At 44.2% G+C, this 26736-nt stretch overlaps 1 protein-coding gene across 2 annotated transcripts in view; it reads right to left on the bottom strand.

Annotated features, from left to right (window-relative positions):
* HSD17B4 (hydroxysteroid 17-beta dehydrogenase 4) overlaps window positions 1–26736 on the bottom strand; it is a 509464-nt gene that overhangs the window by 187008 nt on the left and 295720 nt on the right. For both annotated transcript variants that reach the window (XM_075324972.1, XM_075324979.1), the window contains exons 15-16: window positions 19888–19959; window positions 15246–15349 (exon numbers count right to left, since the gene is read on the bottom strand). In XM_075324972.1, coding sequence (XP_075181087.1) covers window positions 15246–15349; window positions 19888–19959 — 176 coding nt within the window. The remainder of the gene's footprint in view (window positions 1–15245; window positions 15350–19887; window positions 19960–26736) is intronic.

A 26736-nucleotide genomic window follows, 5' to 3' on the forward strand; every position in this document is an offset into this window, starting at 1 on the left:
CAGCTATTCAACACTTTCAATTCTCTCCTCCGTCCTCCAGCACCACCTCCCTCTCCTCTCATCTCAGCTGAAGACTTTGCCTCTTTCTTCAAGCAGAAGATTGACAACATCAGAGCAAGCTTTGGCCCACAATCACCATGGCCCCTGATCATAGCTACTCAGCCCTCTTCCTCCAAATCCAACTTCTCCACCATGACAGAAAACAATCTTTCCACTCTCTCAAGATCACATCCAACCACTTGTGCACTGGACCCGCTCCCATCGCACCTCATCCCCAACATCACCGCAGTCCTCATCCCAGCCCTAACCCATCTCTTCAACCTATCACTAACAAGTGGTGTATTCCCCTCATGCTTTAAACATGCCTCCATTACACCCATCCTCAAAAAGCCCTTCCTTGACCCATCCTCTGTTTCAAACTATCGCCCCAAATCCCTTCTCCCCTATGCCTCAAAACTACTGAAACAGCATGTCCATCTTGAATTGTCCTCATACCTCTCCTCCTACTCCCTCTTTGACCAGCTACAATCTGGCTTCCGACCACGTCACTCTACTGAAACTGCCCTAACCAAAGTCACCAATGATCTACTAACCGCCAAAGCCAAGCGACACTACTCTATCCTTATCCTCCTCCTCCTCCTGGACCTGTCCTCTGCCTTCGACACAGTAGACCATTCCCTCCTACTACAGATTCTCTCATCTCTGGGCATCACAGACTTGGCCCTATCTTGGATCTCCTCATACCTAACCGACCGAACTTTCAGCGTCTCCCATTCTCACACCACTTCCTCATCTCGCCCCCTATCTGTCGGTGTCCCCCAAGGCTCAGTTCTTGGACCCCTGCTGTTCTCCATCTACACCTTCGGCCTGGGACAGCTCAATGAGTCCCACGGCTTTCATTATCATCTCTATGCCAATGACACACAGATCTGCCTCTCTGGACCTGACATTACCTCTCTATAAACCAGAAATCCACAATGTCTGTCTATTTCATCTTTCTTCTCTGCGCGATTCCTAAATCTTAACATGTACAAAACAAAGTTCATTGTCTTTCCTCCTCCTCACTCATCTCCTCCAACAAGCCTTTCCATCAAACTTGATGGTTGCTCACTCTCCCCAGTCTCACAAGCTCATTGCCTTGGAGTAACCCTCGACTCTGCTCTATCCTTCAAGTAACACATCCAAGCCCTCTTCACCTCATGCAGACTACAACTCAAAAATATCTCCGGGATCCGTGCTTTCCTTAACCAAAAATCAGCAAAAACATTAGTGCATGCCCTCATCATCTCCCGCCTCGACTACTGCAACCTCCCGCTCTCTGGCCTCCCTTCCAACACTATTGCACCCCTCCAATCTATCCTAAACTCTGCGGCCTGCTTAATCCACCTCTCCCCTCGCTATTCTCCAGCCTCACCACTCTGCCAATCCCTTCACTGGCTTCCCATCGCCCAACGACTCCGGTTCAAAAAATTAACCATGACCTACAAAGCCATCCACAACCTGTCTCCTCCTTACATCTGTGACCTAGTCTCCCGCTACCTACCTGCACGCAACCTCAGATCCTCACAAGATCTCCTGCTCTACTCCTCTCTTATCTCCTCTTCCCACAATCACGTACAAGATTTCTCCCGTGCCTCCCCCATACTCTGGATTACTCTACCTCAGCATATCAGACTCTCCCCTACTGTGGGAAGCTTCAAAAGGAACCTCAAAATCCATCTCTTCAAACAAGCCTACAACCTATAATAACCCTCAGTCCAGTACACCACTGCGCAACCAGCTCTGTCCTCACCTATTGTACCATCACCCATTCCCTGTAGACTGTGAGCCCTCGCGGGCAGGGTCCTCTCTCCTACTATACCAGTCTGTTTTGTACTGTTAATGATTGTTGTACATATACCCTCTCACTTGTAAAGCGCCATTAAATAAATGGCGCTATAATAATAAATATTTATAGTTATACCTTTCTGCCCTGAGGAGGATGTTTCGATAGTCGAGTCACTTGGAGTTTTATTAAATCGATAAAACTGCACAATTCGACAACATCACATTGCAGGCGTAGATGCATACATGAGAGCAGGAATTCCTATTTATACTATATTATACAGTATACATATATCTATATATATATATATATATATATATATATATATATATATATATATATATATATATATATATATATATATATATATATATATAAAATATACAAAATTGTGTCGTTACAGTGACAATTGTCGGATTGGCCGCTGTGCTCGGCCTGGTCCCGACCCCCCCCCACGGATTGGCCGCTCGCCTCGGCCCCGCCCGCCGCATGGATTGGCCGCTCGCCCCGGCCCTCCGCACGCATCGCTCGCTCCAGCGTACACCAGCTCCCGGTACACATGTGCAGGGAGCCGGCATACGCTGACGACTCGCCCGCTCGGCCCCGCCCCCGGCACACATTGGCACGCTCGGCCCCGCCCCCGGCGGACATAACCTTGCGATGCTGGGATCATGACGGAGCCGGTGTACGTGGGTAACCATGATACACATCGGGTTACTATAGGAAGCGCCTCCCTTAGTTACCCGATGTGTATCATGGTTACCAGCGTACACCGGCTCCCGGTACACATGTGCAGGGAGCCGGCATACGCTGATGCCTCGCCCGCTCAGCCCCGCCCCCGGCACATGTTGGTACGCTCGGCCCCGCCCCGGTGGCCCCAGCATGGGGGGATGGAGCACGATGGGGGGTGTGCAGCATGGAGGATGGAGCACGATGATGGAGCCCGATGGGGGGTGCGCAGCATGGCAGATGGAGCACGATGGGGGGGGGTGCGCAGCATGGGAGATGGAGCATGATGGGGGGTGCGCAGCATGGGGGATGGAGCACGATGGGGGGTGCGCAGCATGGGGGATGGAGCACAATGGGGGGTGCGCAGCATGGGGGATGGAGCACGATGGGGGGTGCGCAGCATGGGGGATGGAGCACGATGGGGGGTGCGCAGCATGGGGGATGGAGCACGATGGGGGGTGCGCAGCATGGGGGATGGAGCACGATGGGGGGTGCGCAGCATGGGGGATGGAGCACGATGGGGGGTGCGCAGCATGGGGGATGGAGCACGATGGGGGGGTGCGCAGCATGGGGGATGGAGCACGATGGGGGTGCGCAGCATGGGGGATGGAGCACGATGGGGGTGCGCAGCATGGGGGATGGAGCACAATGGGGGGTGTGCAGCATGGGGGATGAAGCACGATGGGGGTGCGCAGCATGGGAGATGGAGCACGATGGGGGTGCGCAGCATGGGGGATGGAGCACGATGGGAGGTGCGCAGCATGGGGGATGGAGCACGATGGGGGGTGCGCAGCATGGGGGATGGAGCACGATAGGGGGTGCGCAGCATGGGGGAAGGAGCACGATGGGGGGTGCGCAGCATGGGGGATGGAGCACGATGGGGGTGCACACCTCCCCCAAAACACACACACCGCCACACGCGCACCGCACAACACACCACACACACACTGGGAACCACAAACACCGCCCTACACAGACACCCCCACACACACACACAACACCCAACACACAAACACTGCGGTATACACAAATATACGCACATGCCGCGCAACACACACACATTGCACAAAACATACCTCCCCCCAAAACACATACAAGCACCCCACAGCCACACCCACACAAACCACGCAACACACACAGCACCACACACACACAATGCTGCAGATACACAGCGCTCCACAAACAACGCAACACACAAACAACACCGCTCTCACTCCCCCCCCCCCAGACAACACCCATATACATATATATATACATGTATATATAACAAAAATCATACATTAACTACACAATATGTAAATTCTAGAATACCCGATGCGTTAGAATCGGGCCACCTTCTAGTATTACTGTATGAAAAAAAGGGGGGGGTGTTGTGTAACTAATCATATAACCCTTTAAAAATCCTGAATTTTATTGATACTTATTTAAAATCCACAACCTTTGTGCAAATACAATGTGAAATAAAGAGGGAAGAAGGTAAGATGCTTACCCTTTACAATAGCCCTCCCTCCTGTCCACTACCTACCGCGGGGGTCGGCACCCTGATAGCTACGAAAATGGCGCCCCCACTCTGCGGTGGCTGACCCTGTAATGTCCCTAAGAAAGCCCTCAAATAGATGATGAAAAACAGATAAAGTCAAGGGTCACAGACAGGGTACACTCATCCTTCAGTGGACAGAAAGATTGGGACAACACACATGAACACCTGGTTCAGACCACCTCTAAAGTAATTGGTGATTCCGGGGTAATCGTACAGACCGCAGATAGCAGATACATTAGGTGTATAGTCCTATATAACCCCAAAAGGCAATGTCTGTAGCAAATGCATGCATTAGATGCCGAAACGTAAGCCTAGGTATGCACAGTAATAAACATTAAGGTGCTTAGTGAAATAAAGTGTGCAGACTAATGAACACACCCTGGCCTCCGATGCTGGCTCTTACATACGGCCGGTTTGCTCCTGCACAAAATATATCAGCGCATACCCAGTGCAACTGCCTAGGAACAACCAAATATGATCATTGAGGTTGGTCAAAAATGAAACACATCAAACACTTATCGTGTGAGGAGGGTTCATGTGTGAGTCCCAGAATCGCCCCGGTTCCGCCTCTACGCGTTTCTCCGGACACGGATCATCAGGAGGCTTGATACAAGGCTTTGCCAACCGGTTTCAGGACAGCATGATGTCAGGATTATATATATATATATATATACACACACACACACACACACACACACACACACACAGTACAGACCAAATGTTTGGACACACCTTCTCATCTCTAGAACAACTGTTAAGAGAACACTTTCTGCAGCAGGCCTTCATGGTAAAATAGCTGCTAGGAAACCACTGCTAAGGACAGGCACGAAGCAGAAGAGACTTGTTTGGGCTAAAGAACACAAGGAATGGACATTAGACCAGTGGAAATCTGTGCTTTGGTCTGATGAGTCCAAATTTGAGTTCTTTACATCCAACCACCACACGGTTTGTGCGACGCAGAAAAGATGAACAGATGGACTCTACATGCCTGGTTCCCACCGTGAAGCATGGAGGAGGAGGTGTGATGGTGTGGTGGTGCTTTGCTGGTGACACTGTTGGGGATTTATTCAAAATTGAAGGCATACTGAACCAGCATGGCCACCACAGCATCTTGCAGCGGCATGCTTTTCCATCCGGTTTGCGTTTAGTTGGACCAGTAATCAAAACAAAAGGTGGCCACTTTGAAGAATCTAGAATATAAGACATATTTTCAGTTGTTTCACACTTTTTTGTTAAGTATTTCATTCCACATGTGTTAATTCATAGTTTTGATGACTTCAATGTGAATCTACAATTTTCAGTCATGAAAATAAAGAAAACTCTTTGAATGAGAAGGTGTGTCCAAACCTTTGGACTGTACTGTATATATAACACACACACACACATATATATATACACACACACACCCCCATACACAAGTAATTAGTTATTTCTCACAGAGTGTGTGTGTGTGTGTGTGTGTGTGTACATACTTTATTTTTCGCTTTATAAGATGCAACTGATTGTAAGGCACACCCCCAAATTTGGTGAAAGAAAAGAGAATTTTTTTTTTTAATGTTAAATGGGGTTAGTCTTATAATGCCAGTGTCCGTCTAACAAATCATATAGGGTATATGTCCCTCATACCCCCCCATCCTAAAATTAGCCCCTTAATCTGAATATGGCCCCCTTATATTGAATATAGCCCCCTTGTGCTGGCACACGTCCCCCAGTGATGCCACATGTCCCCCATTGATGGCACACGTCTCCTATTGATGGAGCACGTCCCCTATTTATGGCACAAGTCCCCCTGTGCTGGCACACATCTCCTACAGCTGGCACAGGTCTCCTATAGATGGCACACATCTCCTACAGCTGGCACAGGTCTCCTATGGATGGCACACGTCCCCCTGTGCTGCCCATGGCCCCCTATGGATGGCACACCTCCCCGTGTTTGATATGGCCTCCTATGGATAGCACACCTTCCCCTTGTGGTTGATATGGCCCCCTATGGATGGCACACCTCCCCCTGTGTTTGATATGGCCCCCTATGGATAGCACACCTCCCCCTGTGTTTGATATGGCCCCCTATGGATGGCACACCTCCCCCTGTGTTTGATATGGCCCCCTAAGGATGGCACACCTCCCCCTGTGTTTGATATGGCCCCCTATGGATGGCACACCTCCCCCTGTGTTTGATATGGCCCCCTATGGATGGCACACCTCCCCCTGTGTTTGATATGGCCCCCTATGGATGGCACACCTCCCCCTGTGTTTGATATGGCCCCCATGCTGCTGCCCATAGTAAAATAAAACACTCTTTCCTTACCTTAGCGCTGCAATCCTGGTGTCTCCCTCCGTGCTGTTGAACTCCTGCACTTCCTGGTTCTCGGTGCCGGTCAAGTGATCTGTACAGCAGAGTGATATCATCTCTGCGTGCCTGATCACAGCAGCAGCAGAAAGACCGGGAGATCAGCGCTGGAGGCGGTAAGTAAAGAGTTTTATATTTTACTATGGGTAGCAGCATGGAGGCCATATCTAACACAGGGGGGTGCATGTGCCATCAAAGGGGGGCGCAGGCACATAACATGCACCGCTCCCCCAGCCCATCACCGCGGTGCGGTTTCAGCACCACGGTGATGGACAGCGGCAGTGCATATTATATGAGCGTCAGCCTTCACCAGACCCCAGCACCACTCCAGAGCTGCCCCGCCTCCCCTGGGCCCTGTAGTATATAATCCGCATATTTGGATTATAACATGCACCCCCTACTTGCCTCAAAAATTTGGGGGAACAAAAGTGTGTCTTATAAAGCGAAAAACACAGTATACAGTATATTTTTATTTAGTTATTACTCACCCACGGTGAAAAAAGTATTGAACACAACACCAATTTTTTCAAGTAAATAGATGTAGAAATTCTTCAATAACCAATGCCATTAGTATGTTTTGCACCAATAATGTTGCAAAGGTCTTAAGACAGCTCACTGGTTGTACCCATGATGTGACGTTTTCTTGTGGGGCAACTTATTAATAATACACCTTTCCATAGGCCATCAGCTAAACCAGCTATTTTTTCACAAAGTGGCAGGATTGGTTACTAATTACTGATAGATTTCTCTATTTCTTCATATATGCAATACTTTTTCCCTGTATGATTTATCATTACTACACATCACTTTACACAATTTATGGACATCTATGGTAAATTTCTTTGCCTCTGTAAATTGGATGGGTTGTTATTTGATGAGAAATACATGTCAACGGCAACTTTAGAAATATATTTACTTTGACTTAAGGCCCTGTCACACACAGATAAAACTGCGGCAGATCTGTGGTTACAGTGAAATTGTGGACAATCAGTGCCAGGTTTGTGGCTGTGTACAAATGGAACAATATGTCCATGATTTCACTGCAACCACAGATCTGCCAAAGATTTATCTCTGTGTGTGGCGAGGCCTTTATACCTAGTAGGTGTGGGGAAAAATGCTGTAAAGAAATTGTTAGTTTCAAAGATAGAAATAGTAATAGATTTAGTTTATCAATTAGCAACATGCAAATTGAAGGAAGGAAGGAAGGAAGGAAGGAGTAATCAAATCAAATGAATATTTGGTGTGACCATCCTTTACAATCAAAACAGCAAATTCAACTTAAATCAAGGCGTTTGTAGGATTATAGTCATGTGTTTATGTAATTAATAGTAATGGACAAGCCCAAACTGTAAAGTTCAGGGTCCTGTCACAAGATGTTCAGCTTTGAACTCGCCAGGTGTCATGGCACCCTCTGACCCTGTTCACACTACAAAGTCTGACACGCAATCTGGTGCTTTTAAGTTGCTCACTTAGAGCTGGGTGTCAACCTCTTGTGTGCTTACTAATGATCGGTAAAGCAGGAATTAATTTCTGCTGGCTTGTCAAATGTTTAAAGAGTCATGGGTTTCTGGAGGACTATCACAGCCACCTCCGCCCTTTAAAAGATGGTGGAATCTTCTCCTCCATGCCAATAAGATCTTTTATGATTCCGGTCCATGTGCATGGTTATCCAGCTTCTGGTGAACTGCTGTATGCTATTCTGGTGTGTTGTGGAAATACTCGTCATTTGATTATTTCCTTCCTTTTCTTTATTTCCTCTGTGATTGATTGCTATGAGCTTGTGTTTGGGTTTCCCCGTCTATCTATGTGTGTGGGATTTACCATTCCAGTCCCGGCCCTCTTCTGGTTTGGGGTGAGGGGGTGATAGACCTAGCGCTGATAAGGAGTCAGGGCTAAGCTGGCGGTCCAGACCTCTTCACCTTCAGAAGTAACTCTGGGAATAGGGGACAGTTAGGGCACCCTATGCCGAGTACCAGTTTAGAAGCCGCTATTCTGAGTTATTACGTTAACCTCGTGACAGTTTCATACCAGATGCCTAGTGCCCATGCATGTACCCCAAACATGGACTTCTCAGGGAAATCTGTGTAACTATTTGGATTCGGCCACCTGGATAATTTAAAGAAAAATAAAGGGAAAAAAAACAAAAATAAGCAATAAAGCAGGAGCATTATACCTATGGAGTTCCCCGCGTGGCTATAACACTACTTCCAGGTGTTCATTAACACTCATACATATGCACTTCTTCCCCCGCCCACCGTCGTTCCTGGCATCTGTGACAGGTTGTAGTCAGACCGCGCCTCCACCTTTTGTGACAGAGTCTGTAATTAGTTGGAATCACACACGCTGTCTGCATCTCTATAGTGGTGTAAAAATAACTTTAAAAAAATGACCCTGAGCCGTTTGCTTATCTTGGCTGTGTATCAACATAAAAGGGACTCTATGCAGATGTGGTGCTAAAATTTATACAAGTTCCTGAACCAAATCTGCATTTTATGGCAAAAAAACTCTGCATCAATACTGCATCAAAAACGCATTGTTTTTAGATGCAGGGGGTTTTTTTGCGCCAGAAGATGCAGATTTGGTGCAAAAATTTGGTGTATAAATATTAGCACAAATCTGCATCTCCTGCCAAAATATTGCATCCAAGCTGTATCGCGTTTTGACGTGTTTTTTTTGCCAGGAGATGCAGTATTGGTGCAGAAATTTGGTGTCTAAATTCCAGCACAATATCTGAATTTCTTGACAAAAAAAACCTGACAGTTTTCTGCCAGAAGATGCATGTCTGAGTGAACTGAATGAGTTCACCTGCGGTGAGGTCACCGAGTTCAGTGAGATCATGTGAGGTCAGTTTACCCGCAGTCGCAGGTGGGGTGCAGTGTAAACCTCCAGCTGTGACCGCAGATAAACATAGTGACATCACAGCTCACAGATGCGACTCAGTCAGTCTCTGCCTGAAGCCACAGCAGGCAATCACATTTTCGAATGTGTCCGTGTGCTGCAACTTCAGTATGCGGCAGAATCAGGATCGTCGTGAGACCTCGTGTAGATTACATCGGACTTGGGTGTTTGGGGTTAAGAAATTAGACAAAGAGGGTGGGGTTTTTGTATTTTATGTCACAAAGGATTTTTTTTGGTGTTTGTGTTTATTTCTTTTCACTTATAGGATTAGTAATGGGGGCTCTCATAGATGCCTCCCATTACTAATCTAGAGCTCAGTGGCAGCTGTAAAGTGGTCATTAAATCCTTATATTACCATGATTGCAACCGAACCAGGGCAATTGGGATGAACGGGGTAAGGAGCCGGAATTGTCACATATAATGGATATGATAATTCTGGGTAGCTGCATGTTGCTATTTTTAGGCTGGAGGGACAATAATCATGGTCCTCCCCAGCCTAAGAATACCAGCCCCCAGCTGTCGGCTTTTTCTTAGCTGGGTATTAAAATTGTGTGGGGGTTATAATAATTTCAATAATTAAAGAAAAACAAAGTCCACAAAGGGTCCCTTATTTTGATACACAGCGCTGCAGCCTGTAGCCGTATGCTTTATCTACCCTGGGTATCACAATATAGGGGGCATTTACGCCAATTTATTTATTTTTACTCTATAAGAATGCAGACCACGTGTGTGATTCCAACCAAATTACAGACTGTCACACTGGGAGCGGTAGCAATCTGACTGCAAGCAATCACACGCCGGATCTGACGGTGTAGGGTGGGGGAGGAAGCAGTGAATATGCATGAGTGTTAATGAGCGGACCCGGAAATAGTGTTACAGCTGGGCGGGAGACTCCGTAAATATAACGCTCCTGCTCTAATCCTTCTATCCCTTTCTACCACCATTTTACAGCACAATGTTTGGATCCCCATAGACTTATATGGGGTTCAGCATCCAAACAGAAGTTGGTCCCGAACCCGAATTTTTTTTTTTTTATATACTGGCTTGACCCACCAAACTTGAACACCTGTGGGGTCGCCCATCTCTAGTAATCAACTATACCAAACATGTGATAATGAAAATTAGTTTCTTAAATAAGTTAAAACACAGTCATTAACTGAAAGATAAACAGCTGCGTACAAGTCTTCAAAACTGCATGAAGAACAGCAAAGCTCTGCCACAAAAGTGAGGTCGTGGGCAAGAGTTGTGTGTCACAGATCATAAGCCATGGAGAGACTGAACACATCAATAAGACAAGGAAGTTATACTGCATCAGCAATTTCTGTCCCAGCCAAAGATTTGAAAGCAAAATAGAACTTCAAGAGGTTCAAGCTCTTTTGAATCACAAAGAAATAAGCACTGTTGAGCATCGTAGCTTCAATGGTCAGCAAAGGAATCTTAGTGAAGTATAAGCTGATCTTAAACTAGCCTTATTCTGTTCTTCTACTCAGACACCGGGTGACAAAATATGCAGGGAGCATTCAGGGTGATAAAGCTGCCAAGGCAACAATATGACTAAAGACTCTCATAAATGGCTTCTATTCATTAGAATAGGATGAGTGCTGCAGATTCCTTAAGTCTCATTCAGATGCCTCAGCACCTGGATTGCCCAGTGTGTTCCTTACCTTTCACTTCCCGTTGATAGAATAGGAGAGCAAAATTCTACTTCAGCTTTACTGCAGTGAGTTACGATTTCCCAGTGGTGTAAAGTGGGTTGCCAGCATCTTTTGCAAGGCAAGTATTTTGAACCCTCTAGCCTGTTGATCGATAACACCCCAAGTCCCTTTCACTACCCCAGTAGTTGAACCTCTTTTTCCCCAAGCACTTATATTGTATTTTATGAAAATACTGATGTAATTATAGTAAGACTCCATTCACATTTCCATCATGCTATACATTTGTCCATTCCATTTAGAGCAACAAACTCATTAAATTCATGTGTTAAAAGTATCCATTTGCATCAGTTATGGAAACAGGGGACCCCTGACAAAGCATATCTGAAACGCACGTCGGATGTGTTTGTTGGGTAAGCATTCCCATCTTGGCTGCCATGATGCAGATTATTACATTCTAATATTGATGTTTATTGCATTATCTAATTGTGTATGGATTAGGCTTTAAGCTTTTCACGACGACAATTTTTTATTTCAGGGGTGTTTTTCGCTTTGTTTCACCAACCAAAACGTGTCAAGTGTGTCCAGACTATTTTTGTTTAATAACTTTGTCTTTATATTACTCTTTGTTTTGACTTTTTAATACTGAAAAAAAATTCCAGTAATAAAGGCTTTCATTTAGAAGCCTGCAAATATGCCATTGTACCATTTATGCACATAAACTTTGCTCCAGAATTCAGAAGACAGTCTTCTCCGCATGAGGAGTATTTAGTATGCAGCATATTACCTTCTATGAGAGCTGGAATGCGTCTATGGGGAATACGTGGTCTATAACTTAATCCTAAAGGAACGGTGCCGACTGTAACATTTGATCCATATGTACAAAACACTGCGTAAAGTTCCGAATGAGGCATAACCAACACATTACTAAGATGACAGCATCCAACAAAACAATGATATCTTTTTAAGCAAAAAGATTTTTAAAACTCAATGACTGTAGCCATTTTTAACACCCATTCACAAAGTAATATTCTTGTTCTTTTCCTACTTAATGATAAACTATTCCTTGTAAGCCCTATCCTCCCAACTCCTGTACCTTCCTATCAGATATAGGAGGAAATGCAGCTACTCTCGAGCGCTGAAATAATTCATATCTGAATCAGAAATGCAGCTTCTTAAATATGATTGCAGCAGTATAGTGGTAAAGATACAAAATACGCCAACCAATGCTGTATTCTACTAATAATAAAACCTACAATGACAATGGGGTATTCACAAAGTAAAAGTCCACAAGAGAATCCAGATTCTATTTACCGTGTCTGCAGAAAAGCTGAAGATTTTATATGTCTGGAGCTCTGCTCCTTATTGTGCGACTCTGTGGTAGAAGCATTAGGAATAAAGTTTGCCGTATAAAGGGGGGACCATTAACAAGATCCTAGCTGTGCAGTGTTATTGTCACTGAGAAATTCATTCATTACAACTAGCCTTGTATGCAGCTTTTTATTACATATGCCCTACTGATGATTAGTGTACAAATCGCATAGTGTTAAAAGCGGATGTCCTATTGGGACAAGGTCTATAGTTATGACCAATTAGTGCATATGGATGACATGTGGGGGCTTCCAAACTTGTGACCTCTCTGTGGAGAGACGCTTCCACTCATAGATGGCCATTCATTTCCTGCATCTCCTCAAGAAAGTCAGTTGCAGGGTAAGGCTATGTTCACATGTGGCATCTTTTGTGCAACTTTTGCTGCATCTTTGGTGCGTTTTTGAGGTCACAAAGATGCACCAACATGCATGCATTTCCTTCTCCCAGCAAAGTCTATGAGATTTCAATTTTTGCTGTCCACACTCGGCATCTTTTGTTGGCTGAATCTTAGCTGCGTTTTTCAAGATGCACCCAAGATGCAGCATGTCAATTCTTTTTGCATTTTTACCACGTTTTTGAGCCCTTCCAGTCAAAAGATTTGACTTAAAAAACGCAATAGACAAAACGAGGTAAAAACGTGTAAAAAAAAAAATGCAGTAAAAACACATTGCATTTTTGGTGCACTTTTGAAGCACCCAAGATGCCCTCAAAATGCACTGGCAAAAAGATGCCACTTGTGAACATAGTCTAAATGTGTAGCTGGCCAAGATTTCGATTGCAATACTAAGGAGATACTAACAACATGATCGGTTGGTGACTTTGGAGGATTGGCCATATTCACATTGTGTTTTAGCATACGCTGTGTACCTCCATCCCAAGCCTTGCAATATAGGATTCAGGTGTATGTGCTTGACTATAGTGATGCTGACGGAGTCACAATACACTATGTCGTTCATCATTATCGGCTGTATACACCTATTGATTGAGGGCAGCAAAACCTAGTCAACAACGTCTTTGTACTCACCTCTCAGACATACACAGGTAAAAATTAAGTCTGACATACTGTAGCTCACTGTGACTCAAAATAGTCAATGGCCCCATATGCTTATACGCCCGAATCCTGTTTTGTGGGCTTCGGAAGTAAGTCTCGATGGCATCACTGAACATATACTAAAACACTATGTGAACAACGTCTTAGGCAGAAGAGTGGTAAGAAAAAATGGAAGTGTGACACTCCGTTCAGCGTGCAGGTTTCTTTTGGTAATGGGTTTGCCTGCGGCTCATGATTGGAAACAAACTTTGGTTATGGTGTGTCTAAAGTATACTGCATTGTGGGGATTTAGGAGAAAACAGTAAGGCTGAACATGCCGCCCGTCAGTTACCAAGACCATCCAATGGAATTGTATAAATGCAGATGCATAAGATAACTAAAGAAATGCAAAGTTAAAAAGTGTCATTAAAGTGGTCTCCTAAAATCTCATAGCAAGCTTGGAATGGAGATGTAAACAAAGAACTTGAGGATATATCGGTAAGTACAGGAGAAACTCAGAGTCCTGCTTTCTGACTCACAAACAATAATAATTATTGACAGCTTTCACATATAAATCTGGAAAATAGAAGATTTGTCAATCACCAAGTAGGTGGGGAGAGCAGGACTCACCGGCTTTTCCTTCAAGTTCTGGGTAATTTCAAGGAAACCTCTCACGAAATTTGGCGACTATAAGCTGCGGCCACCACTAGTGAGCTCTTATATACAGCAATCTAGAATGCTGTATATAAGAGCCCAGGTCTCTTTGTAACATAAAAAACACTTATTATACTCACCTTGGGGGAGGTCTGGTCCGACTGGTGTCGCTGCTCTCAGGTCAGGCGCGTCCTCTCTGCTGCTATCTCCATCCTTCTTCTATCCAGCAAAGGCCAGCATTGCGGTCTTGTGCAGGCGCACTTTTATTTGCCATTCTGAGGGCAGATCAAAGTACTGTAATGCGCAGGAGCAAAGAAAGGTTAAGGACCGCCCGCGCATACACACCTGCTAAGGGCAGATAAAAGTATGCCTGCGCAGGACCTCAATGTCGGATAGTGTGTGTAACGTGGGACACGTCATACACACAGGCCTCAGAAGAAGGAGAATGGAGAACATAGCAGAGAGGAGGCGCTGGACCGAAGAGCAGTGATACCCATTGGACCGACTACCCCCCTAGGTGACTATTATAAAGTGTTTTTTTACGTTATACAGCATGGCCTGGACTCTTATATTCAGTATTCTGGAATGCTGTAAATAAGAGCTCACTGGTGGTGGCCGCCGCTTGTAGTCGCCAAATCTAGTGACAGGTTCCCTTTGAAATGCCCCAGAACTTGCAGGGAAAGCCTATACATTATATACAGTATTCTAGAAAGCTGTATATGAAAGCTCACTGGTGGTGGCCTCAGCTTATAAGGGAAAAATGTAGTGACAGGTTCCCTTTAATAGCATTCTTAAATGAGAATACATTATTCAGAGAAATATATATTTCCAAGCTTCCCCCGCTATCATAAACTGCCCTGAGATAAAAAAAAGCAAAGCAGGTGTAAAAGATCCACTTTAAAAGTAAAGCTTGGCAGGTTTTGCTATAAAAATTGAGCTTTATTACATTTTTTAGATACAAACATCATGCATTTTAGTTAAAAGAAACCATGGAGGCTAGAATTTAGCGCTAATAATGCTCACAGTGACTTTTGGTTATGTACTGTTCAATACACATTTTAATTAGCCAACATCCCCGTTATTTCTGGGATGACTGGTAAGAATTCATTATGCGCTTGTTACAAGTGCTGACAAGAGACCTTCACATTCATTATTTAGAGCCTGAAGAAACACAAAGCATTGTACACTACACATACCTTGGCCTTGGGGGAGGACCTCTTTCCACCGAATCCACCGGCGCCAACCACAAACACAGAGAACTGGTTATAGCAGATGAGCTCTTTACCACAATAGGTATTTACTAGGAAAAAAGGAGGAAAATAAGTGAATTCCTGTTTATATCTTTTACTCTAAACACAACAGGAAAGTAAGAGAGGATCAAGAAATATGTATAGATCCTAAGAAAGTTCTAGTACAATTAATAATATGCACACAAATCTTACGGTCTGTGTGTGATGGGACATAGGGGATGACAAATGGACCCCAGCGACTTAGGCTGCTTTCACACCTCCGGTTTTTGCTATGCGGCACAATCCGGCACTTTGCAGGAAAATCGCAACCGTTTTTTTTTTGCTGCCGGTTGCGATTTTCCTGCATAGACTTTAATTAGTGCCGCATTGTGCTGCATGGCCTTGCGTTCCGTCCGGTTTTTGCCGCATGCGGCAGATTTAGCCGATGCGGCGGCCGGATGGAACGTTGCCTGGCACGTTTTTCCGTGCGGCAAAAAAAAACCGCATCGCGCCACATTTGGCCGATGCGGCGCATTTTTCAATGCATGCCTATGGCGGCCGGATGCGGCGCGATGCGGCAATAACCGCACCCGGCCGCCGCATGCGGTTTTTGCCACTGCGCATGCTCAGTAGCATGCCGCAAGCGGCAAAAACCGGACTGGCCGCAAAGGAAAAACTTATGCAAAGGATGCGGTGTTTTCACCGCATCCGTTGCATAGCTTGCACAGCCGGATTGAGCCGCAGAGCTCAAGCCGGATGTGTGAAAGTAGCCTTACTGAACTTTAAAAAAATAGAAAAATGCACAAATGGATTTTTACATGTAAAATCCGACAGCTGCCCATTAATACATTATGGGAAGTTGTACTGGAATATTTTATCACTCAATGTAAAAGATCTGAGTGAGGATTGAAAAGTACAGCTAGAAACTATGAGAACACCAAATAAGAAGGGATTTATTCTAATAGTAACAGCACGGAGGGAAGAACAGATGTAAAAATGTGTCTTTATGCTAATACGGTTATTCGTAGCACACTAAACACAAGAAAACGTTGCACATAAAGCGGCCATTATTCCAATCATCATGGGACCCGACATCTAATTAGTAATGGAGATTTATGGACTTCATTCAGGGAATACTAAATGATGTAATTGACTGTTCTAATCACATTAGTGATCCGAAGAAATTCTCCTTTAAGGGACAGTTATTTAAGATAACTGAAATTTTTACTTCACGTCTTTTTATATAAATATAGAGATGCATATCTATCTATCTATCTATATGTATTATAATATATGGGTATGTAATGCTGGGTATTCTTCGTCAATGCACACTGGTGGGTGGATGCGCTTGGAAGGTATATGCCAACAGTGGTCACACATAGGATGGACACGTATATGTCCCACTGTAGGGACCCATCATAAAAAAAAAAAAAGAACCAAAAAAAAAGTGTGTATCATGTGGTATATGTTAATTTGCAGCTTCTGTTTCTGTACAGTAAAGCACATTTAGCCAGAGGGAAATCGAAAGAGACCACTTTTGGCCTTTATCTGAAGAATGAGGGCCTACCAGAAAAGCTCACCCAAAAAAAGAAGCCACTGCATATAGCATTCCTACAGGGTGGTAATAACGACCATATACCCAGAACAATGTTATATGAATGTAAGGATTAGCCACTACAAAAGCAAATAGGTTAATTCATTGCTCGTGACTAGATCCCTTTAGGGGCACTTTGGCAATTCCGCTAGTGCCACCTAATGGAGGTAATGACTCTATACGTCAATGTCTAACCTTGATCTGGGATATTCATTAAGCCAGACACTTATCTATAGACAGCTGTTTCAAGCTCTTACCAGTGCCAAGCAGATTTTGATTGGCTGAATGAGAAATCCTTAAAAGGGAATCTGTCAGCAGGTTTTGGTTTTTACTCTGAGGAGAGCATGAGGTAAGGGCTGAGACACTTATTTCAGGGATGTAACATTTATTAGGTTGCATGCTGTTTGTTTTAATACAATCAGTGTTTTATTAACTGGAAGTTAAAGGCCCAGTCACACTAAACAACTTACCAGCGATCCCAACAACGATCCAACCTGATAGGGATCGCTGGTAAGTTGCTAGGAGGTTGCTGGTGAGATGTCACACTGCGACACTCCAGCGATCCCACCAGCAACTTGACCTGGCAGGGATCGCTGGAGCGTGGCTACACGAGTTGCTGGTGAGCTCACCAGCAACCAGTGACCAGCCCCCAGCCAGCAGCGCCGCATGGAAGCGATGCTGCGCTTGAAAACTAAGGTAAATATCGGGTAACCAACCCGATATTTACCTTGGTTACCAGCGCACACCGCTTAGCGCTGGCTCCCTGCTCTCCTAGCTACAGTACACATCGGGTTAATTACCCGATGTGTACTGTGGCTACGTGTGCAGAGAGCAGGAGCCGGCACTGGCAGTGTGAGAGCGGCGGACGCTGGTAACGAAGGTAAATATCGGGTAACCAAGGTAAGGGCTTCTTGGTTACCCGATGTTTACCGTGGTTACCAGAGTTCGCAGAAGCCGGCTCCTGCTGCCTGCACATTCAGTTGTTGCTCTGTCGTTGTCTCACACAGCGATGTGTGCTTCACAGCGGGAGAGCAACAACTAAAAAATGGCCCAGGACATTCAGCAACAACCAACGACCTCACAGCAGGGGCCGGGTTGTTGCTGGATGTCACACAGAGCAACATCACTAGCAACATCGCTGCTACGTCACAAAAGTTGTTCGTTAGCAGCGATGTTGCTAGCGATGTTGTTTAGTGTGACTGGGCCTTAACACTGCTTGACTAGCTGCCATAGTGCCTTTGGTCCAAACATGCCCCCAGCACTGATTAGCAGCTCATTGTCATCAATATAAAATATGCACTGAGAATGCTGCTAATCAGTAGTGTGGGCGGGGTTAGCCTTCTAAGCTCTGGTATCTGCTACATCTAAAAACTCTGATTGTGCCGAAACTACTGTACCCAGTAAGCCAAGTGACACATTGCAGGAATCAGCGTTTCTTTCCTTAAATTATGTAGCTCTCAGATGAGGTAGCAAAAACCCGGTGACAGATTTTCTTTAGTAAAGAATAATGTACTGGAAAAGATAATGGCACAAACACGGTCTTATCCTAGATTAGGATTCAGGATAAAAAAAACAAAACCTAGAATTGCTTGCCTTGGAGGGTTATGAGAGAGAGTCACAACCACTATAAAATATACAGAAACAGCTGCTGCAGCCCTCATGGGGATCAATCACAGATTGGAGGAAAGGGTTAAAACCCCGCACTGCCATGAATAACCAATACCTTCTTCAGGTATATTTACCTAAAGGAGATTGCCGTCTCAAAAACGCTTAGAATAAAATCCCTCTGCAACTGCATTTGATCCATTGGTTATTCATGGCAATGTGGGTTTTTTTGAGGAAAGATACTAAGGCATATTGAACTTATTGGCCTCACAAAATGCACACAGAGCACCTGTGCATGGATTTAACAGCTATACTGTTATGACATATACCCTTTAAGAATACCAGCTGAGCATAAATCATATTGACAATGTTCCATGGGACAATCATGCAAATTAGGCACCTGCCTTGAATAGGATACCCCTTGCAGGTCAAGCATTCCCTATCTCCAGACTACTATGGGAACTTTTAAATTACATAGTGTACACCTGCTTTCCAAGGAGATCGATCACCACAGCCTGGTCCAGTGTGAGCAGTCTTTACACTCCAGGCTCAGTCAACTTTTTCCAGCCCATTGATTTCTAGCCAGACATTATCTACTCAACTACTTCCCCTTCCTCTCAGCTCCTGACCTGGTATCAGTCCTGCAAAATCACAAGCCCCCAGCCCTGGGCAATTTCCAGAGCAGTTGTAATCAGGGCTCTCACTTTCCCAAGAGATGTCCTTATTCAAAAGCTTTGTTATCTCTATATGCAAACATAGAGATAAAAAAAACTTCATAAGCTCCTGAAACACAAGCTTAATGTATCATGGTAGCAGGAGGAAGCTCAGCAGCAGAACAGAGCCACTGAAACAGAGGAGATTTTCTCTTAAAAAAAAACTTACATACAGTATGTGTCAGTTACAACAGACTGCTTAATAAAGAATATTGCCCTCTTGATTTCTTACTTCATGCCACAAAGTCTCCAGGATACGTGTCCCTTTAAATCTGGAGTGCATTATTGAATATGAATCTAGAACGTCACTAGACTTGGGAATCCATCAGAGCAGATGACATGAAGACGTCTGATGATCAGATTACATGGCCATTATCTGGCTGCAGCCTCTGCTCACTTCTTCTCTCCTCTGCACCTCATTAGTAATTCTCTGCCACTGTTCTCTTTTCTGCCTGAAACGACCTTCACTACGATCAGAAATGTGAATGCCTTCTCCTCCTCTAGTAATTCTAACTGCAAATTGCTTTGGTGTGAAATGCTTTTGACAGAGTTCTGGATTAACGAAGCAAAATGAAAGCAAACTGTATGGAGATGTGTACTTTGATAAAACTAACAAGTTTCAGTGAGAAGTACAATTTGATGACCCCGTAGACGGATTCATTGACCATTTTACCAGCACATAAGATGCTCTTCTTACCGTCAAGTAGAATGATCGCTCCTGAGCCTTTGTCCAGTACGTCTGCCACCGTACCTTCTGAGCGCATCTCGCCTGTAATAAATAAATAATGCAATATATACTTAATATATATATGAACAGGGGAAATAACTGCAGGCAGAAATAGGTAATATAATGCTATGTAGTTCAGGAGGCACTGGGCATATTTTCTCCAGATTTGCTGAGCCTACAAATCTATGGTAAACCTGGAATAAAAGCTTTTAATGAAAATGTACGTGAGGAAGAAAGTTACTTTACAGAATTGATGTAAGTCGCAAGTCTGCTGAGAAAAGTTTCCAGCTCTCATCAAAACCGTGTTCTGCTGTAGGGCCAAGCCCATGATGATATACATTACAAATGTGAGATCTGCCTGCTGAACAGCCTAATGCGGCACAAATTCAGAGCAAAGAGTTACCAGTACTCACAACGTCTAAATCAAAGGAAAGAGACCAGGGCTGAAAAGAACCTACGTTATGCCACTTTGTTTTGACCAGAGGAAAGAGGGTCATTTACCATTAATCATTCCGCACAGAAAATAGAAGAGGTAAAAATTTGCAGAAAATTTTAATTGCCTAATAGAGATGGGCGAGCACTGAAATGCTGGGGTGCTCTGTCCTCTAGTAGAGCAGGTCAGGCGCTCTGAAAGTGATCACCTCAAGTAACGAGTATAATGAAAGTCAATGATTGGGCCAGTTCAGCTTTCCATAGCATAATAAAATAACCTTTATTAATAGAAGTATTAAAATGAAGAGAGGAAATCCTTCCTCTCTTGGACTGACAATAACCCAATAAGCTGTCAGGGCTCCTAACCAGTTCGTTATACAAAAGTATAACAAATGTGTCCTACAGATCACTCATGACACTATGTTTTCCCATAACTGGGGCAGCCACTAATAGTCATACAAAAAAACACAAGAAAAAAAAACACAAAAAAACAGAAAACACTATGATTTCAATTGCTATCAAGCACTGGAGAGTGGTCCTAGGTAGAAAAAAACATAGCAAAAACAACAAAATAGATCTAATTGAATAAATATACTCCCCATGGAATGCTGACAGCGGTCAGACATGTGGGAGAGTATATAGTACAATAAAAGGACAAGGAAAGATCTCACCGCGTTCTCTCCGGTCTGGGTATACAGATTCTTTCACCAAGGTACTGGGTCCAGAGACTTCCTACGAGTTCATCTGACCCTAAAACCTCCTGGAGAAAACAAAAAATCTGTCCAATACCCCCAAGCTCCCGTCCTAACAAGGACGGTCCACAGCTAGGTGTATAATGCTGGACCCCTATATTGACCCTATATGTGTCCCGATGCGTTTTGTCTAAAACGACTCATCAGGGGACATAATGCTTTTTGTAGAAGAGGCCCTTAACCCCAGCTATCATCATCAGTCCATAGTATTAGAGACCGCTCATATACAGCCAGCCATAAACAGAGCATTTTGGGGAAGGGAGGATGGTGTTTTGTTTTTTTGTAATTCTTTTATTTTTGACTCACTACATCCGAAAACGTTGTTTTAACCCCAGTGGGAGCCGTTCAGAAACTGCAAATATCTCTCCCTGCAACGCCTGTTCACATCATGCAGTGAAGCAAGCCTGTGCGTTGTGGACGTTGTTTCATGAACTAAATATTCAAGCACGTGATACTTGTCTGAGCACAGCGAGTACCCGATGCGTGATCGAGTACTGAATAGTGATGAGCACGCTCGCTCAACACCAGTGCTTAGCCAAAGGCGGCCCATCCAAACTAAAGGAAAACTGATTACTAGTGATGAACGAGCAATAAAATGCTTGAGTGCTCGGTACTCAAGAAACAAGCAGAATAGAAGTCAATTTGAAACTCGAGTGTTTTTCAGGAAGTCTCTCTCTCTGTTTCTCTATCTCTCATAGCATGACACTGTGGAGTAACGGGCGTCTCGAGCACCCTGATACTCGATCGAGTATCGAGCAGTGGTGAGCATGCTCGCTCATCATGACTGATTACATCAGGCCTCCAGTTTTCAGCTGATGGATGAGGATGAAAGAACCCCCCCAATTTCCATTACATAGGTGTGACTAGACAATCACTTTTAAACTGAATTCTTGCCAAAAATAAAGTTTTAAACTAAATCTGCTACAAAAAAAAAATACATTTTTGCACATTTCTACTGCATACCGACAAACTGCTGAGTATTAACTACAACATGCTAAAAGGGAGAGCGTCAGGCTGGCGTAATGTGACTTATAGGCCATGAAATGCAAAAAAAAATAATAATAAAAAAGATGGCAATATGTAAACATAGGCCCATTGTGCCTCATTACACTGCATAGACTGGAGCAGCGCAATAGTGGAGCAATGTTAGTTTTTAAAACTAATAAATAAAATTACTCAACTATCTATCTGAAACTTAATCTTTCCAAAACTGAACTTCTTTTCTTCTTTTCCCTCCATCTCCCAACCTTCCTAAACCTGACATCTCCCTCTCTGTGTGTGGCACAATGATAAGTCCTAGGCAGGAGGCCCGCTGTCTGGATGTTATATTTGACACTGATCTCTCCTTCACCTCCCACATACAATCTCTTGCCCGCTCCTGCCGCTTGCACCTCAAGAACATTTCTAGAATACGCCCCTTTCTGACAATGGAAACGACAAAAACCCTCACCGTGGCCCTGATCCACTCTCGCCTTGACTACTGTAACTCTCTATTAATTGGTCTCCCCCTAACTAGACTCTCCCCTTTACAGTCCATCGTTAATGCAGCAGCCAGGGTCACCTATCTGGCTAACCGCTACTCGGATGCCTCTGCTCTGTGCCAGTCATTGCACTGGCTGCCCAGATATCACAGGATCCAATTCAAACTGCTTGTTCTCACCCACAAAGCTCCCCACATCAGTAGGCTTTCATCACAAACCTGGATAACCCCTTTAAGTTCCAGATTAGAGCCCCTTAGAACAAATTAAAAAAAAACTGTACAAAAACCACTACTGCAACAAATCAAACAAATCGGACCATAAAATAATGTAACACAACTTGTAATAGAAACAGACTGGTGTTGCCGATGTCCTCCATCTACTGGACCTACACTTCATTCCTCAATCCTGGTGGTGCTCAGTGGTGGATAAGGGGTTTAGAAAACAATGCCAGTGATCAATCATTTTGCAGTAGTAGTCTATGTGCCACATGCAGTCTAGATTATGGATACAAAGGCATAACGCAGGGATACATACTTGGATGGTCATCCAGGCTTCCCCATACATACACATCATTTTTAACCATAGCAACAAAATGCTAAATTAAAAACATGTACTTATTACAACAAGAAACCAAGGAGAGTGGGCTTACACAATATGTACACTGTGCTCAAAATTAGGAACAGCGCAAGACCATTATTTTATCCCTGAAGACGAGCGGACCTTGTGGGATTGTTAAATGGTGTCATTTTTCTTTTTGAAACCTTTCCATAAATGAATGTGTCAATTTAGTGTGGAACAATCCGTTTTATCAAGAACTTACAAGGAAGAGTAGTGCTGGTGTCCTGGAGAGATCTCGGCACACGCAGCCCACTCACTCACACAGCGAAGGTCTCTCCTGTCATTATCTAGACATCATTTCAATCAACTAAAGAAACTGTAAAGCTGCTGCTGAAAAGCAGCCAGGAGCTGTACAAACCTCCCCTTGTGTCACTTTCATTGCCCAATAATGTACCTGCGCTTCACATACTATGTTACCCTGTAAACCTACTACCAAGTCTCTGATCAACAGTGGACGTTCTTCAGACATAACCTCCAACCTCTGATCAATTACCCACCGCATGCATGGCAAGAGTGAGGAGTCCATTAAACCGTCATTCCTGAATACCTCCGGTAATCAGGGAGCACTGGGACAACTTCCCTGATTGATTTAGTACCATTTACATTTTTCTCTATTTTTGAGAATTTCTTTAGTCTTTTTTTGATCATTAAAGGGGTTGTCCTCTAATGGACAAAGTCTTATTAATGGCTACAAAATCTGCATTAAAAAAAAAAAAACTTATGGATGGGCACTGTGTGTCCACTCTGCTGTTCATGATAGGAAGATATAAAGTGCCAATAGGGTCTTCTCCGATGGATAGATAGGGTAGGTAAGGAGTATTTTCACTGCTCACCCTTTGGAGTTGTTTGATCCACAAGGGAGAAATCCGGGATTGACAACTCCTGCAGTACCCTTAGGTTGGGAAAGTCAAGTGACCGCTGCAGCCAGTCAGTGACCACTGATTACCTACAGCCTTGTCATTTCTGTACAAATAGACTGGCAGGAAAGTCTAAAGGCTTTTTGAAAAAAAATATATATTATATATTTATATTCTTATTATTAGAACTAAACTTGTTGCCCTCTACTGGACGACCCTTTGTTAATGGCCCCAGGGTGCTAATATAAATATATATACATTTATATATATATATATATATATATATATATATATATATATATATATATATATATACACATATATATATATACATATACATATATATATATATACACATACATACACACACACATATATATAATATTATTATATTATGTATGTAGATAGATAATATATATATATATATATATATATATATATATATATATATATATATATATATATATATATATATATATATATATATATATATATTTATATATATTATATATATATATATATATATATATATAGCACCCTGGGGCCATTGACAAAGGGTCGTCCAGTAGAGGGCAACAAGTTTAATTCTCTCTATCCAAGTATTACCGATTGATGAGCAAATTTCCAATTTTGTGTTCATATACCCTAATGAAATACTTTACAGAGCTACAGTTAATCTACTTAATTTTAATAATTTCGCAGAAGTTGAGCAGCAGATGTCATCCAGCATACATGTCAATTCAATTGATTAAATCAATGCAAGTTTTTGTTCTTCTTTAAAACAACTTTCATTCTTGACCTAATAATAAGAGATTAGTGAACCATGAGCTCTACTGGCAGGAAATCCAGTGTAGCACATAAAGGCATACAATTATTGGATTGTAACGGTCCCCAACCTGTAGTCATCAGCGGATAAGGCCGTCACTAGCAGGGATTGAGGCAGCGGAGAACAAATAATGCAAAGATAAGAAAAAAAAAAACGCCTCTCAAATCACCGTAATTAATACAAAAACAATGATAAAGATTTTTAGTATACAGCCCACATCTAGACGATAAATGGAAGATCACTGGGAACGTCACCAATAATAAATTCCAAACTGGAATGTAAAGCCTGCTTTACATGTTGCAATTTCGCATACGATATCGTATGCGATTTGCAACGCCCCCATCGTATGTGCAGCACGTTCAATTTGTTGAATGTGCCGCACAAACGATTAACCCCCGTCACACGTACTTACCTTCCATACGACCTCGCTGTGGGCGGCAAACGTCCACTTCCCGGAGTGGGAGGGACGTTCGGCGTCACATCGACGTCACGCGGCAGCCAGCCTATAGAAGTGGAGGGGCGGAGCTGAGCGGGACGTAAACATCCCGCCCACCTCCTTCCTTCCGCATTACCGGCCGGGAGCCGCAGGACGCAGGTGAGATCTGTTCATCATTTCCGGGGTGTCACACACTACGATGTGCGCTATCCCGGGTACGATGAACAATCTGATGTTCAGTTCGTCAGGACGTGAACGACGTGCATGCGATGAACGGTTTTTCGTTCAATCGCAATTGCACGTCGCGGTCACACGCTACAACATACCTTACGATGCCGGATGTGCGTCACTTACGACGTGACCCCGCCGACACATTGTAAGATTTATTGTAGCGTGTAAAGCAGGCTTAAAGGGGTGGTTCACCCATTTTTTTATTTTCCCAATGAGTGTCACTTACCATTATATGCATCTTCTTCATTGGCTTGTATTTCCAGTTCTGGCACTGAGCGGCACTATCCTGCACGCTCAGTGCCGGTCACATGACCCCCTGGAGCTGTGGCCGCCAGCATCCTCTGACGTCCCGGCATTTCCGGGCTCTCAAACTTGACGCTTACGTCAGAGGATGCCGGCGCCACTCACACTGATTGACTGGGCTGTGGGCGGTGACTACCGCATGTCACAGCCCAGCATCGAGGGGAGGATCCGGAGGACGCCAGTGTGGAGCGGTGAAGGCAGAGCGCGCCGCTTAGCATCCGTCAGCTGTGGGAGGTATGGGCTCCAGTGTGGAGTACAGGGGGGGTTTCCTCCACTGAAATCCCCCCTGTCACGCAAGTATGTGATCACACTGTCCACCCGCCCGCTGTGCTCAGCTGTCAGGAGAGCGCGCGGTGTCGGCAGTGTGATCATGTGCTCCTACCAGCAGCACAGGTGACCGGACGCTGCATGGGACCAATCTGCTCCACTCTGTCACCTGCACAACAAGTCCCAGAGTGGAGACAGTAAGTGACATGCTCTGCTCTGACACAGTGTGCTGCATGTCACTATCTGTCTCCACTCTGGGACTTGTGGTGCAGGTGAGAGTGTATACACTTGGTACTATGCAGCAGAAGTCACAGAGTGGGGCAGTTAGTGACATGTATCATCCGGTCACCTGCACAACAAGTCCCAGAGTGGAGACAGATAGTGACATATAGCACACTATGTGTCAGAGCAGAGCATGTCACTGTCTCCACTCTGGGACTTGTTGTGCAGGTGACTGGATGCTACATGTCACTAACTGTCTCCACTCTGAGACTTGTTCAGGTGAGAGTGTATACAGAGTGTGAGAGTTGGTACAATGCAGCAGAAGTCACAGAGTGGAGCAATGATAAAAGCTCTATTACCATGATTAGGCAGTGAACACAGGAAGGAGGGGAGG

The sequence above is a fragment of the Anomaloglossus baeobatrachus genome, chromosome 1 (genome assembly GCF_048569485.1).
Source record: "Anomaloglossus baeobatrachus isolate aAnoBae1 chromosome 1, aAnoBae1.hap1, whole genome shotgun sequence".
Classification (NCBI taxonomy): domain Eukaryota; kingdom Metazoa; phylum Chordata; class Amphibia; order Anura; family Aromobatidae; genus Anomaloglossus; species Anomaloglossus baeobatrachus.